The sequence below is a fragment of the Tachysurus fulvidraco genome, chromosome 15, assembly GCF_022655615.1.
Source record: "Tachysurus fulvidraco isolate hzauxx_2018 chromosome 15, HZAU_PFXX_2.0, whole genome shotgun sequence".
Lineage (NCBI taxonomy): Eukaryota > Metazoa > Chordata > Actinopteri > Siluriformes > Bagridae > Tachysurus > Tachysurus fulvidraco.
In genome coordinates this window covers 13,718,469-13,731,390 of record NC_062532.1, presented here as the reverse complement: position 1 = coordinate 13,731,390, position 12,922 = coordinate 13,718,469, and the positions used below count along the sequence as shown (strand labels likewise).

General features: G+C 37.3%; 1 protein-coding gene across 7 annotated transcripts in view; it reads right to left on the bottom strand.

Moving 5' to 3' along the window:
• The window catches only part of ttyh2l (tweety homolog 2, like), a 42,576-nt gene that overhangs the window by 23,279 nt on the left and 6,375 nt on the right, over positions 1–12,922 (bottom strand). For 3 of the 7 annotated variants that reach the window (XM_027141425.2, XM_027141424.2, XM_047801166.1), the window contains exons 2-4: positions 10,819–10,991; positions 5,367–5,478; positions 531–751 (exon numbers count right to left, since the gene is read on the bottom strand). In XM_027141425.2, coding sequence (XP_026997226.2) covers positions 531–751; positions 5,367–5,478; positions 10,819–10,991 — 506 coding nt within the window. Of the gene's footprint in view, positions 1–530; positions 752–5,366; positions 5,479–7,970; positions 8,157–10,818; positions 10,992–12,922 lie in introns of those variants that run through there. The other 4 variants (XM_047801167.1, XM_047801168.1, XM_047801169.1 and 1 more) reach the window with 4 other exon arrangements.

The following is a 12,922-nucleotide window of genomic DNA, read 5'->3' as shown; positions in this document are numbered from 1 at the left end:
GCTTGTCTGCAGGCCAGAAATCTGCTGGGGCTGTTAATAGTACATACGTGATGGAGAAAGGAAGTGACCATTATAATCTTTCACATGCAAACCACGTACACTAAACTACTAAGAGCTTTCTCTCATAAGAATTAAATGAAAGAATGTTTGGAAGGAACGCTTACAGTATTGTCTACTGCATAGAGCAATTCTGGATCTAATAATCTAGTCGAATAATAGCCCAGGACTCAAATTGCATTTATTCAGCTTCAGGAAGCGCTTTGCCCTAGTCATGGTGGATCTGCAGGCCAGGTGGGAATACACCCAGGCCACCATTCACACATAGAGACATATTAACATAAACAGTCTGCCTACTAGAATGTTTTTGGGAGGTGGGAAAAACAAAAACAAAAACAGAATAACCCAGAGGAAAAAAACATGCAAACTCCACAGTAGGGCTCAAAATGGAAACCCTGATGACTCAAACTGCAGTCTTTTAAAAAAAGCTCATAAAGAAGTAGTACAAAGGCCATTAACTCCATGCAAGTCACCTGTAGTACTCCATGTAGCTGGCCTGGTCAGCGACTGTTGCAAGGTCCTGTCTGGCCTGGCTGATATTGGGCATGGCAGTGAGCTCTCGGATGATATTGTCAGCCATCTGCTGCATGAAGCGAACAGTCTGGGTGTAGTCCTGCCGAGGCGAAAAGATCTCATCCAGCCGTGCGAGGTGCTCCTTTAGTCGCAGCCGCATGTTGCTCAAAGAGCCAGACACCTAAAAGAGGAGTGAGCCAGCAGAGAACTGAAGCTTGGAATTAGGTAATACACTGTGGATCTGGTGCCAGAGTCAAGCCTCATAAACAACTTGTGTTTGTGTCATTTCATCTCATACAGTTAAACTAATTTTTATGTGCACTTGTGGAGAAAACAACCTTTTTGTGCATGTGTATCTGCATGTTGACGGCCAAAAACCCAGAGTATTTAACAAACTTCTCAAAAGCTGTAATCCAGGATCATCTTCTAATGGATATGATTACCATGTGCAAATCTGTTTATAAATATTGGCTAAAGCCCGAAAGAGATGGCAGAGAGAAACATTTTGGTCCAGCATGGCTGCTGGACAACTAGCACAGTCACACAGCTGCATGCTTTCAAATCAGCCTGCAATCTAAAAAATCTAAATCTGCTTGAGATAAAGACCAATAAAGGGTTATTATCGTGCAGTAGCCCAAAACAACAATTTACAGAATGAATTTAAAAATATTAAGTAAGGAATAAAACACGATTCTGTTATTGTAGGAAAATAATCATGAATAGGATGGTGTGATGTTTTGGCACCCTAAAGATTTTCCTCTTAAGCCGTAGTAATTTGCCAACACTTTTAGACACTATGTCTATTTATTAAAACTTTATTATGCAAATCTTTTTTATTTTTACAAATACACTAAAGAAATTTCCACATCAATCTTCTTCACTTGCATTATAGCAGTCTCCAGACACTAATCAGACACTTATCATTTTTTTAATCTCTCGAAGTAAATACTACAGATAAAAATGCAGCATGTCACATTACCAAGCAAGCACAAAACTATATGTCAAGCGGAACTGGTTGCCACTTCATCTGTTCTAAATGTTGACAGGACTTTTAAAGATAAGAAATTTTCTGCTTCAAATAGGGTTGGGTATCAAAAGAAATTTTCTGGGTCCGATTCCGGTACCAGTTCTGCCTTACGATTCTCGGTTCTGATTCCGAATCCATAATAAAAGAAATGTGAAAAATAATGCACAATACTTAAACAATTCCATTTGTGTTTATTAATCACTCTTTAAATATTTTAAACAGAGCATTTCAATTCATATCAATTTCATTTAAATTTTATACATTTTTTATTTATTAAATAAATTAATTTAACCCTAGAACCTAACATACTTAATATGTATGTAAAAGCCATTAATACTATATTATACTATACTATCTTACTAGTAATGTGTGTTAATACATAAGATCAACTACACCAGTGTTAATAATTAAGACCGCTTTTGTAATTAAATCCTAGTCTGGGTGATATTTAAAGCAAAGGACTGTTAAATGTTCGATTCTGTTTAGTTATGAATCTGCTGAATATTCTCTAACACTATTACCGACTAATTAGACTGACAGATTAATATTAATGTGCTCATTCACAAGGAACTCTATGGCAGATAATCTACATGATCTAAGACTAATATCAGATATGTTATTTAACATATAAAAGCGCTCTGTTAAAAGTTTATTTAACATTTATGAAAGGAATCTCAAGTGTCAGCACTCTGTAATAGTCAGTAGGATTATCTTCAGGTAAAAGGACTGTGTGCTTTTTGTAAAATCACCAATTATTGTCTTGTAGAAAAAGAAAGGTGGGCAAAGTGCAATTGTTTATTATTTTATCATTGAAACCACTATAGTGTAAGTAATAACAGGAGCTAAATGGTCCTCTTCTCGTTTGTTATGGCTCTATATCTGCATGTCCTGTAGTGTTTAGGTCCTTACCTTGTACTAATATTGCTGTCATTTTGTTGACATATCATACTGTATGTATTATCTGTGATTTTATTACAATGGCCAACTTGTAAATTTTTTCATAACAGGATTATGTTATAAAGGTGCCTTTATCCTAATCTGTTTACTCTTTTCAGACTTCTCTCTATCCAGCACTTTGTGACAGCAAACTCTGATTGTGATACGAGGATAATAAAATGTTTTCAAGTATCACAATAATCTCAGTTTTTACAATTACCTTGCAAATCATTAGCTCTTGATCTGTACTTTCCAGTCCCTCCTTTCTTTCTACAGGACATTAGGCTTCCCGTGTCCTCCCTCCATTACAATCTCCAAGACTAATTCCAATTCATCTTATATACAGGTCCTCAAACGTGGTGCTTGTAAATCTAAGTACTAAAGCTTGCATAAACTTTATGGTACTTTATTTGAAACTCAAATAAAACTCATACCTAACTCCATCACAGCAACTCAGTTACAACTAAGTACATTTATCAGGTGACAAATCAACTCCACATGCGTAACTCATTGTGATTTATTCAGCCTTGATTTATTTTTTGTCCACTTCACTTGCTGAATTGAATGATAATACATTCCTCAGCCTTAGAAGAAGATACTAAAGCATGAGTATGGTGGGTGGGATAACAGCGCCAGGAATCACCTGCCTTAGATCAGAGAGGACAGATGTCAGGGATTAGAAACTGCCATGACTCCTGTAGCCAGTGGTGAAGAGATTGAGAGTCGAATGGATTTTTAGCCAATCCTCAGTGGCACTTCCTATGAACCCAACCAGGAATGCAAACAGTGCTGCAAGGAAGCTGTTTTTAAAAAGTACCGCAAGCTCTGAATGAAAAAAAGTAATACCATGTGGAGTCGGAAGGCTTGAAAACATGACACAGCCATTGAATATACTGTGAGAGAGGACGGGTGCCCCAGAGATAACCATCAGCTTATCACACAATCCAGACAACTGTGAAGAAGGCTAAGATAAGACAGAATTCTCTCATCTCAGTCTACAGGAAGGAAGATTTCACAATAAAACACTTTTTTTAATCTCATATTTGTTTGAGTTGTCCCTCAGTCACACAGCATTTGTCATTGGATTTCTGATTCTTGTATAATTTAAAAGAAAACATTCGCTTTCTTTTTTAAAACAAATCATTTCAGACATGTCATATGATGTGTCTTGAGTCATTAAACAAGGAACCAGTTTATGAGAGATACATGGAAGAATCAAGGCATTAAAGTGGAATTTCCCTGAAAGTAAGGATGTCTCAGCACAACACAGGCTTCTTTATTCTGAGTCTTCATGTTATCACTATATTGGACTGCATGTGCTTTGTTCTTTATCGCTCATTTGTTCTTTGTTTCACGAGGGAACCTTCAACCTTCTCATGAAACTGAATTGAGGCTCATGAAGAATTATGTTTTTTTTCTGCTTTTTTTTTTGTTTGTTTGTTTCAAAAGTTTAGAGACAAGCTAAAACATTAAAGCTGTTTAAGGAGTGTACTAAGAGATAGAAGCCTGTGTACCACAACAAGCATGAGTGTGTGTCCTGGACTTTATCTCAAAACAGTGAAACTCCTATTTTACAATTACCTTGCAAATCATTAGCTCTTGATCTGTACTTTCCAGTCCCTCCTTTCTTTCTACAGGACATTAGGCTTCCTGTGTCCTCCCTCCATTACAATCTGCAGGAGGAATTCTAACTTATCTTTAAAGTCTTATACACTGGTCCTCTAATGTAATGCCACTATCTGTATTTGTATAATCAATAGCCGTATGTAAAGACACGCATCTTACATACATATGTACTGTGACCATGACCAGGAAGTTACTAAGGATGAATATGACTGAAAAGTGTAAATGCATTTTATCCAGAAAAGAAGATGCTTCCTGACCTCTGTTTGTACACCAACTATTCATATTTGTATGTGTTTCAAATTTGTTTAGATCTACAGTATTTTATGTGTTGATTTGGAATAATGTATTCTTTACATCTCTACAAAACAGAATTGAATCATGATGCTGCATTAACAAGCACCCACTATAACACCATGCTCATTCATGCAACTATTCAATCGTGTGGCCTCGGTGCAATTGCATAAACATTTTTTTAAATTTTTATTATTTATTTTTTTGGGGGGTGGGGGAGTCTTGGGCACATTTTAAACTGGCCATTGTTCAGTTTTGGTGAACCTGTGCCCACTGCAGCCAGGAAATTTATGTTCTTGGCAGAGAGGAGTGGAACCCGATATGGGCATCTGCTGTTGCAGCCCATCCGCCTCGAAGGTTGGCATGTTGATGCTTTTTTATGCTCACTATAGCTGAGCTAAGACGTATTATTTGAGCTACTGTAGCATTCCTGTCTGCTTGAAAGAGTCAAGCCATTCTCCTCTGACCTCTCTCATTAACACTTCCCGTCTACATCACTGGATGGTTTTTGATTTTCACAACATTCTCTGTAAACTCTTGCGTGTGAAAATGCCAGCATGTCACCAACCTTTCATTAGACATGCTACACTCACTGAGGCCAAATTTTCAGTTCCTTATTCTGATGTGAATATTAACTGAAGCCCTTGGCCTGTATATATGGAGGATTGTATGGACTGTGCTGCTACCAGGTGATTGGCAGATTGAATAATTGCATGAAGCATGGGGTACAAGTGTTCCTATTAAATTGACCTGTGAGCATGTACACAGAAAGAAGGAAATTCTATAAGCTGGGATGTATTGTGTGTGTATGTGCTGTGCTGTGTGTGTGTGTGTGTGTGCTTGTGTGTGTAGTGTGTATGCATTATTAGCCCTCAGGCAACAGTAATATGAAGCAGCAAATGAAACACACTCTTACCTGACTATCGATGCCAGACAAAGTGTGATTGGTGTTATAGAGTGAATAGGTCATTTGGTAGATTCCGTCGTTGGTTTCGCTGTTGCCATAGAAACCCACTCCCACTGCAGAACTGAGAGAGAAAAAGGTAAATTTTCTGTTATAAAACCTTTTCCAGGTTTTTCCAATAGCTGTGTATTGAATTGAACTTTTACAGGCACAGGCTAATTGATAAGTTCTAGTATACAATTCCTCTAAACCAAAAAAAAAAAAGAGGCTTCATAGTCAAATTGAAAAAGATATTCTAGAAATGTAAAGTTTAATATTCATAAAGATTCATACAATAAGAAAACAGGCTTTATGTGGACATTCAGATTACCAGAATTGGCAATTTGTAGTAAGAAATAAATCTTTTATACCGCACTAAGACATACTTTACTAGTTATGTTCATCCACCTGTGGATTATAAAACACAAATTCCACTACAGAAAAAAACTACAGTTTTTTTTCCAGCTACCTGCAGGATTTAATGTCTGTATGAAATCTGGACTTGGACTGGTATCCGTATTTCTCACCCTGCTCTATCCTTCCATGCACTTGGTGCCTCTCACCACTTCTGAGTTTTAGTTTTGAAGGAGATGCTATCGCTCCAAAAAGGTTAAAAACTGTACTAGATTAACCTCTCCTCCTATTGGAAAAGTATTGCCTGTTGAATCACAACATACCTTAGAGGCACTGTTATGGCACTTAAAAGTCACTTTTCTTCTTTTTCTAATCAAATAAAACCTAAAATAAACTTTCAGAAGTCCTTCCCAGAAGCCATATCCTCCTTAGATAAATATCACTACTTGCCTTCAATTATTACTCAGCGTCCCTCGCTACCCGAAAGCTGCTCGCACATTCGCATGAATGATGACATCATTTTGTGTATCAGATCAAACAGAAGTTGCATTTTTCTGGGGTCAGCAGTTAACTCAGTCGCACAAGTAATAAGAAGATTCTTTTGTGAAGCCATAATCAATCACAGCACTTGTATAGGTTGCACAATAAAGGTAAAGAGAAGGTGACCGTCATAAATTATCTTTAAAGAGGAGTTTAATGGGTGTAAGACACTAATAACCGATGTGTTCTTTTGACTATCAATGTTTCACAGAGGTATGGTTACTCATCAAAATCCAGAACTACCCATACAATAGTACCTGTGCTAGTACCCTAGTACTCGTGCGTCCAATCAAAAAATATTACCAAATGGAAAGAAGTCACATAGAAAGTCACTGTAAAATGTACTTACCTAACCCTAACCCTAACCCTAGTATCTATCCAGTTTGAACATCCAGTATGAATTTGCACTTATCTTGCCTAATTAAAGTCTCTGAAGCTATGCTGTTTAATAATTTGATAATGAAAAAATACAAAAATACAAAAAGGAGAAAAATTAACTAGAGAAGTTTCCTTTGCTGCATCAGGTAAATGCTTTTTGACACCTAGTTTTAGTGTTAATTCAAAAGAACAGTTAAAAAAAAACAGGCATATTTTATGTTAATGGTACTGTGGTGTTGTTGTTTGTCATACAGAGACTTCCAGAGCTTAATTTGCCAACTAAATATTGGAAGCTATTCAAGATTCTTCTTTAAATTGTGAAATCAATTTTGTTGTGGAAAAATTTCCCCCTTAAATCCAACAGAAAAGGGACATTTGAAAAATTGACATAGTTCAGAAGATTGTGTCAGATTGTCCAGTAGAAAAACTATTCTGTCCAGAGGCAGTATGATGATTCTACAGTATAATGACTATTCAAAATGGTTTGCATTATTTCTAGCTACATCCACAGCAATGTTTTACACACATTATCGCCTACCTTGAAGGGTAACAAGTTTCAGTGTGGGTGTTTAAGCTCAGAGAGCAATGAAACATAATGTGTGAACACAGTGCATTTATCATGCCTTGTCATAACGCAATGTCTTTTGGAAAAGCTCTCAACACATGTCCATAGCACAAATAGACATTTTACACAAACTGACATAAACACGTAGATAGAAAAACACAAACTTCTGTCGGTTTCACACTGGTAGGAACAAAAGTGGGTTTAAAGTCACAAATAATGTAAACACAGGGAAATCCATGGGAGGACAATGGAGACTGAACAGATGGATAACTCAGTCCTGCTGTTAGATCTCCACAAAGTGGGTGGGATCAGCAAGAGAAGTCCTCTGCCAGTTACATATCCTCTCACAGGGAGTGTTTTGTGTGTGTGTGTGTGTGTGTGTGTGTGTGTGTGTGTGTGTGTGTGTGTGTGTGTGTGTGTGTGTGTATAGATGACCATCCTGTCTCTGGAGCCTCCTAATCATGATGGATGTCACACTCTCTCTCTGTCTAGGCCAGCTTCAGCTCGTGCTAGTGAGTTCTCTATATTCTCTGCTTCCCCCACAGCCCACAATGAAAGAGTTTCATTACATTACATTTTGCTTAAAGCCTGCATATTTCTGCACATTTCCTTAACTAATTAAATTAGCAGATGATGGGATTATGAATAGACAGTGAATTAGGAAATAGAGAGTCTGGACCTGTGTTCGTTTATGATGAATAAGGCACAAAAACACAACAAAGAAATGAATGGTGCCTAACCTACACAAGTCCTAACACTAAGCTGCTGATTGGTTGTTGGAAGGTAGAACAAGATCAGAGGCCTCAGAGATGTCCTCATTTCCTACAGCTGGGCTTTCAGCCATCAATTCACATAATGGTTTCGGTTATATGATCGGAGCTTTGTGGACAGCTAACTGGCCACTCCCTAGACTCTATGTGCTGCAGCTAGAAAGGAAAGGAAATTAGAAAGGAGTCAGAATTAATATATTACTAGGCTTCAGGCATTCAGAGACACAGAACACCAATGACAAATGCTCATCTAAACTCCACAATCAGTTATTCTCATAAGAGCAGAAAGGTTGTACTACATTTAAGAAAATTAATCTGTCTAACACATCTGTAGCATTTGTTCAGGTAATATGAACATGGATCATAGTGGCAATATTTAGTCAACATAACTGATTGCATCAATAAAGAAGTATACATAGATTGTCTATTCAAGTATAAATGACAGAAATGTTCAGTCAAGCTTTCTACATTGATTGAACAATAAGAAATGTTCAAAAGCCTTGAAACAAGTTTTGAAATAAATGTTTTCCAATAAACTCTGCGATTTTTGTATAACCTTCCTCGGATGAAGCCACAATAAAAAAACATCTGATTTTAATGGGCAATAATAAGCACAATATCATGTCTTAGTGTTTATTGCCCCTCCCGTTAGTTTGATGGACAGCTCCTACTGTATGTCCCACTGAAACAATATAACACACAAGGCTTTCTGTTTTTTGTGTGGAACGGTTCATATACTGTAAACCATGCAAAGCTAAGAAAATATAAACCATGCTTTAGTTGCTTCCAGTGTCATTATATGGTTGAGAGAGAGAGGGAGAGAGAGGGAGAGAGAGGGAGAAAGAGAGAGAGAGAAAGAGAAAGAGAGAGAGAGAGAAAGAGAGAGGGAGAAAGAGAGAGAGAGAAAGAGAGAGAGAGAGAGAGAGACCCTCTTTGCTAAGCAGCAACATGCTGCGACATTTAACACCATAAAGATCTCTGTGTTCAGAAGTGGAATGTTAACAGGGAAAAAATTCAATCAGACCCGTGTCACAAAATAAAGTCGAACCCCCTATAATGCAATTAGATGCTTTGTCAAAACTCCTAGTATTAGGAATAGCTTTGTAATGTGAGCTTTGTATGTATTTTGAGCATTTTTAGAGCAGTAAAGAAATGGTGATGGTAGGAGGAAAGACCAAAATGTAAAAGTTGTTTTAATGTAATATGAGTTCTGTGCAAAAATCACAAGATGAACTGAACTCTGTGGAGTGCTAATGGCTTTCTGCTTACTACTCATACTAAGGACATTGTGTTGTCACTTACTTCCTGTCACTGCTCCTCTTAGGGGGTCTCCTAGGGACTTTATGGTTTTGTTTATTCAGCTGTAAGTATCAAAAGGCACATGCATTGTCCAGGTCTAGTGCAGGTGTAATTTTTTTTTTTTTTTTACTTTATCGTTGCCTATTTTAGTTTGCAGAACTGGGTGTAGTGAATCATAAGTCTGGAGGAGGCTATTCTATCAAAGTGACAGCTGCAGCCCTGATGCATGATACTCTCTCTAAGAGTAGGAGTGCAGAAGCTAACTGTTCCCACATTAGAACTAATCCTCAGAAATAAGCAAATAAGATTTCAGGTTAGATGTTAAGAAGAACTTTTGGTTTCAAACTGAAACTTTCTCACTCCCCACAAATTGCTGCAGCATTGCAAATTCAGGTCTATTATCCTTAAAAATACTGTACATAAATATCCATCAGCCGGCCCACATGATATATCACAGGTTAGAGTTTTATCCTCCCCCTCATTATTATCACCCTCGCTAATTTTCATAACAAGCAAAAAAGGCTATCTCAGGTCTTACTGCTAGTAAAATATCTGTTGTCAAGCACAGACACATCCTCAAATATTGTGAACGCATAAACTCAGATATTGCAGACTGTCCATATGTGTAGCATGCTACATTTTCTTTATTATCTTTTCACACTAATGCAAGTAATGGGAGTGATTTTCTATAAAAGCATGATGGTCTGACAGTGATGCCAGCTGTATCACAGGTACACCGTATATTAATGCACTTATTAAAAAAAAATTTTTGTTTCTATAGAAACGGCCCTTTTCAGAGACGCATGTAAAGGCCTAGTAATTAACTAACTTCTCATTTAATTGTTGTCATTTAACACATTAAAATAAAATAATTGAAATGTTGGTGGTTTCTGTAAGGAGACTTATATTTAGCATTTGTGGAAGAAGCCTCTGGGTTTGTAAAATCAGTTATTTTTTGTCCACAGGACTTTGCACATACTGTTGTTTCGGGAATAATCTTATTTACAAGAAACAGGAAATATTTGTCTAGTGAGGAAATGATGTGAGGTAATAACTGTTATAACATAAGTAATAACAGGAACTAACTTCCCCAAAATAAAAACTGAAAATGTATTATTTTTTATATAGTGATATGTTTTTTAATCAAATTCTCATTTTTATATAATAAATGCCACATAAGATTATAAAACAGGTGACTGGGTCAAGCAGATTATGTATCTGGGCTATCTGGGCTTTTTCAGGGAGAAGCATGTGTGTGGCTGCTCAGCACACTCCAAGGGTTTTACTATAGAGTATTTCTTACAAGCAAAATTTAAGTCCTATCATCGACATCAGATATCAACTGATGTGCACATAGAATTGAAATGTATCTGGAGTGTTTCTTATACATATCTTTGTGGAATAAATGGAGAAATGTCCAACTGTGTAGAAATCTATGCAATTCTTCTTCTCTACACATACCCCTACATGGCCTCATGAGATTGGGGCTAAACTGAGAAATTAAGATGGATTTACTCACCATATGACCAGGCCTGTGATCACCGCAGCCCATGTGACACAGCAAGTGTCGGGCCTCTTGGTCTCTTCAGCCTCTTTCCTACGCCAGAAGCACAGGCAACTTAAATAGATGCCCAGCAGCAACAGGCACAAGACCAGGCCCACTGCTGCTATGCAGGCCAGAAAGATCAGAGACTACAAAAAAGACACACACACACACACACACACACACACACACACACACACACACACACACACACACACACACACACACACACAAACAAAGTTAACACCTACTTGAGAAGATGATAAAAATAATATCTGACATATTTAACCAGTTATAAGTACGTACTTCTGCTTCTGTGTGTGTGTGTGTTGAACACACAGATATTGCACAATATTATGGAATCCCATATGGATTCAGGCAAATGAGAAAGTTTCAGAGAATCACTCAAATTAGAGTCATGTGATAACATGAGCATAGTAAAATAGTTCCCCAGTCTCATGACCTATTAGATACAACACCCCGAAGGAGAGGCACACAAAAGACAGAGCAATGAAGAGAACTGAGAAAATAGGCAAAGAGAAACCTCTGATTAGGAGACTGCAGCCACAGCATGCATTCGAGCACACTGAACTATAAAACAATTACCGAGTGATAGCACATCTGAATAACAGTCTCTTACACTGGACTGTGAATTCCTCTAATGTCAATTACATCAGACTCCTGCTATTACACCAGCAAAGAGCAGCACTAATAAAGCAGCTCAGGTTGCATAATAGAATAAAAAAAAACCCAGCTGATACTGGATGTAGACTCTTTATTCCAACACCTTAATATTTTGAACAAATAATACTTCCTTCCTTTAAGTTTTAGTTTGTAGCCATAAAAACACAGCCTGGTGCATTCTCTGATCAAATTACATTTCAAAAAGAGGGATACAATGGCTGTATCACTGACACACAAACTTGATGAGCTAACCACAGAGTCACAGAAGCACAGGCTAAGTACCTAGATCCTTGAAATTATTATCCTTGAACTACTGATTAAAATACTTGATTTTGACTCTTGTCAACTGTCAGAATACAGGACAGTGGACCCATCAAACCTCCCGTTTATATCCAAAATCTAGAGACGTTTGTAGCACAGCAGCTTAGCTCAGTACAGAGACAGCATATTTTAAATGGTCAGTTACATATTCTGGGGTCAGTTACACCTTTTTTTATACCATATAGTGTATATCTGGATTTTTGTAAACCAGAATCCTGTAATAAAGTCCTATATTAATAATATAAACTGAATAGCATTAATTAAAATAAAGGATGCGCCATATCAAAGTAAAAAAGTAAAAAGTAAAATTTTTCCAAATGGTCCTGGACTGGACAACTGTGCAGCTAGATATATGAAACACACAAACCTGCACGCTGAAACCTATATTTAGATGGTGGTGCTATTGTTATCAGAGGCCATGCTCATGGTCTCAGAAGACATGCTGTGTGTAAATCACAATAAACATAACACACACTGTTGCCTTTGAAAATGTTTCACTAGTGACATCCTGTCTGAACAAAAGCAGTCTAGGGCTATAATTTGTTATCATGTGGGAATGAGATCAATGGCTACAATTAAATGACTTTGTGTTCCTGTTTTTCTTTTTTTGTTTGTTTGTTTTGTTTTGTTTTTACAGATTTGTGGGCTCACATTAATGTTATTAGTTGGGTTTCATACCTGAAACCATGGTGAACCAAAAAGCATCTCACAACATGCCAAACCTTGAGGCAGACAAGCTACACCAGCAAAAGACTGATAGACTAAAGACTGATAGTCTTTATGCATTGAACAGCCGACAGATGGTTGGCTATTTATTGGGCTGATACGTTTTTTGGTGTGGTGGGTAGCATTGCTCCTGCACAGCTCCAAGGACTGGGGTTGGTCCTGAGCTCCAAGGCTAAAGGAGCGAATTTGACACCAGATCCACTGCAACACTGACCAGGATAAAGGTGTTACTGGAGATAAATGAATGGTTATGTTTTTTTATCCAAAGCTGAAGCACAACAGTACTTAATGAAGGCAAAAATCATGTGCAAAACAGAGATTTCTAAATAAAAATATAGACAAGTAAGAG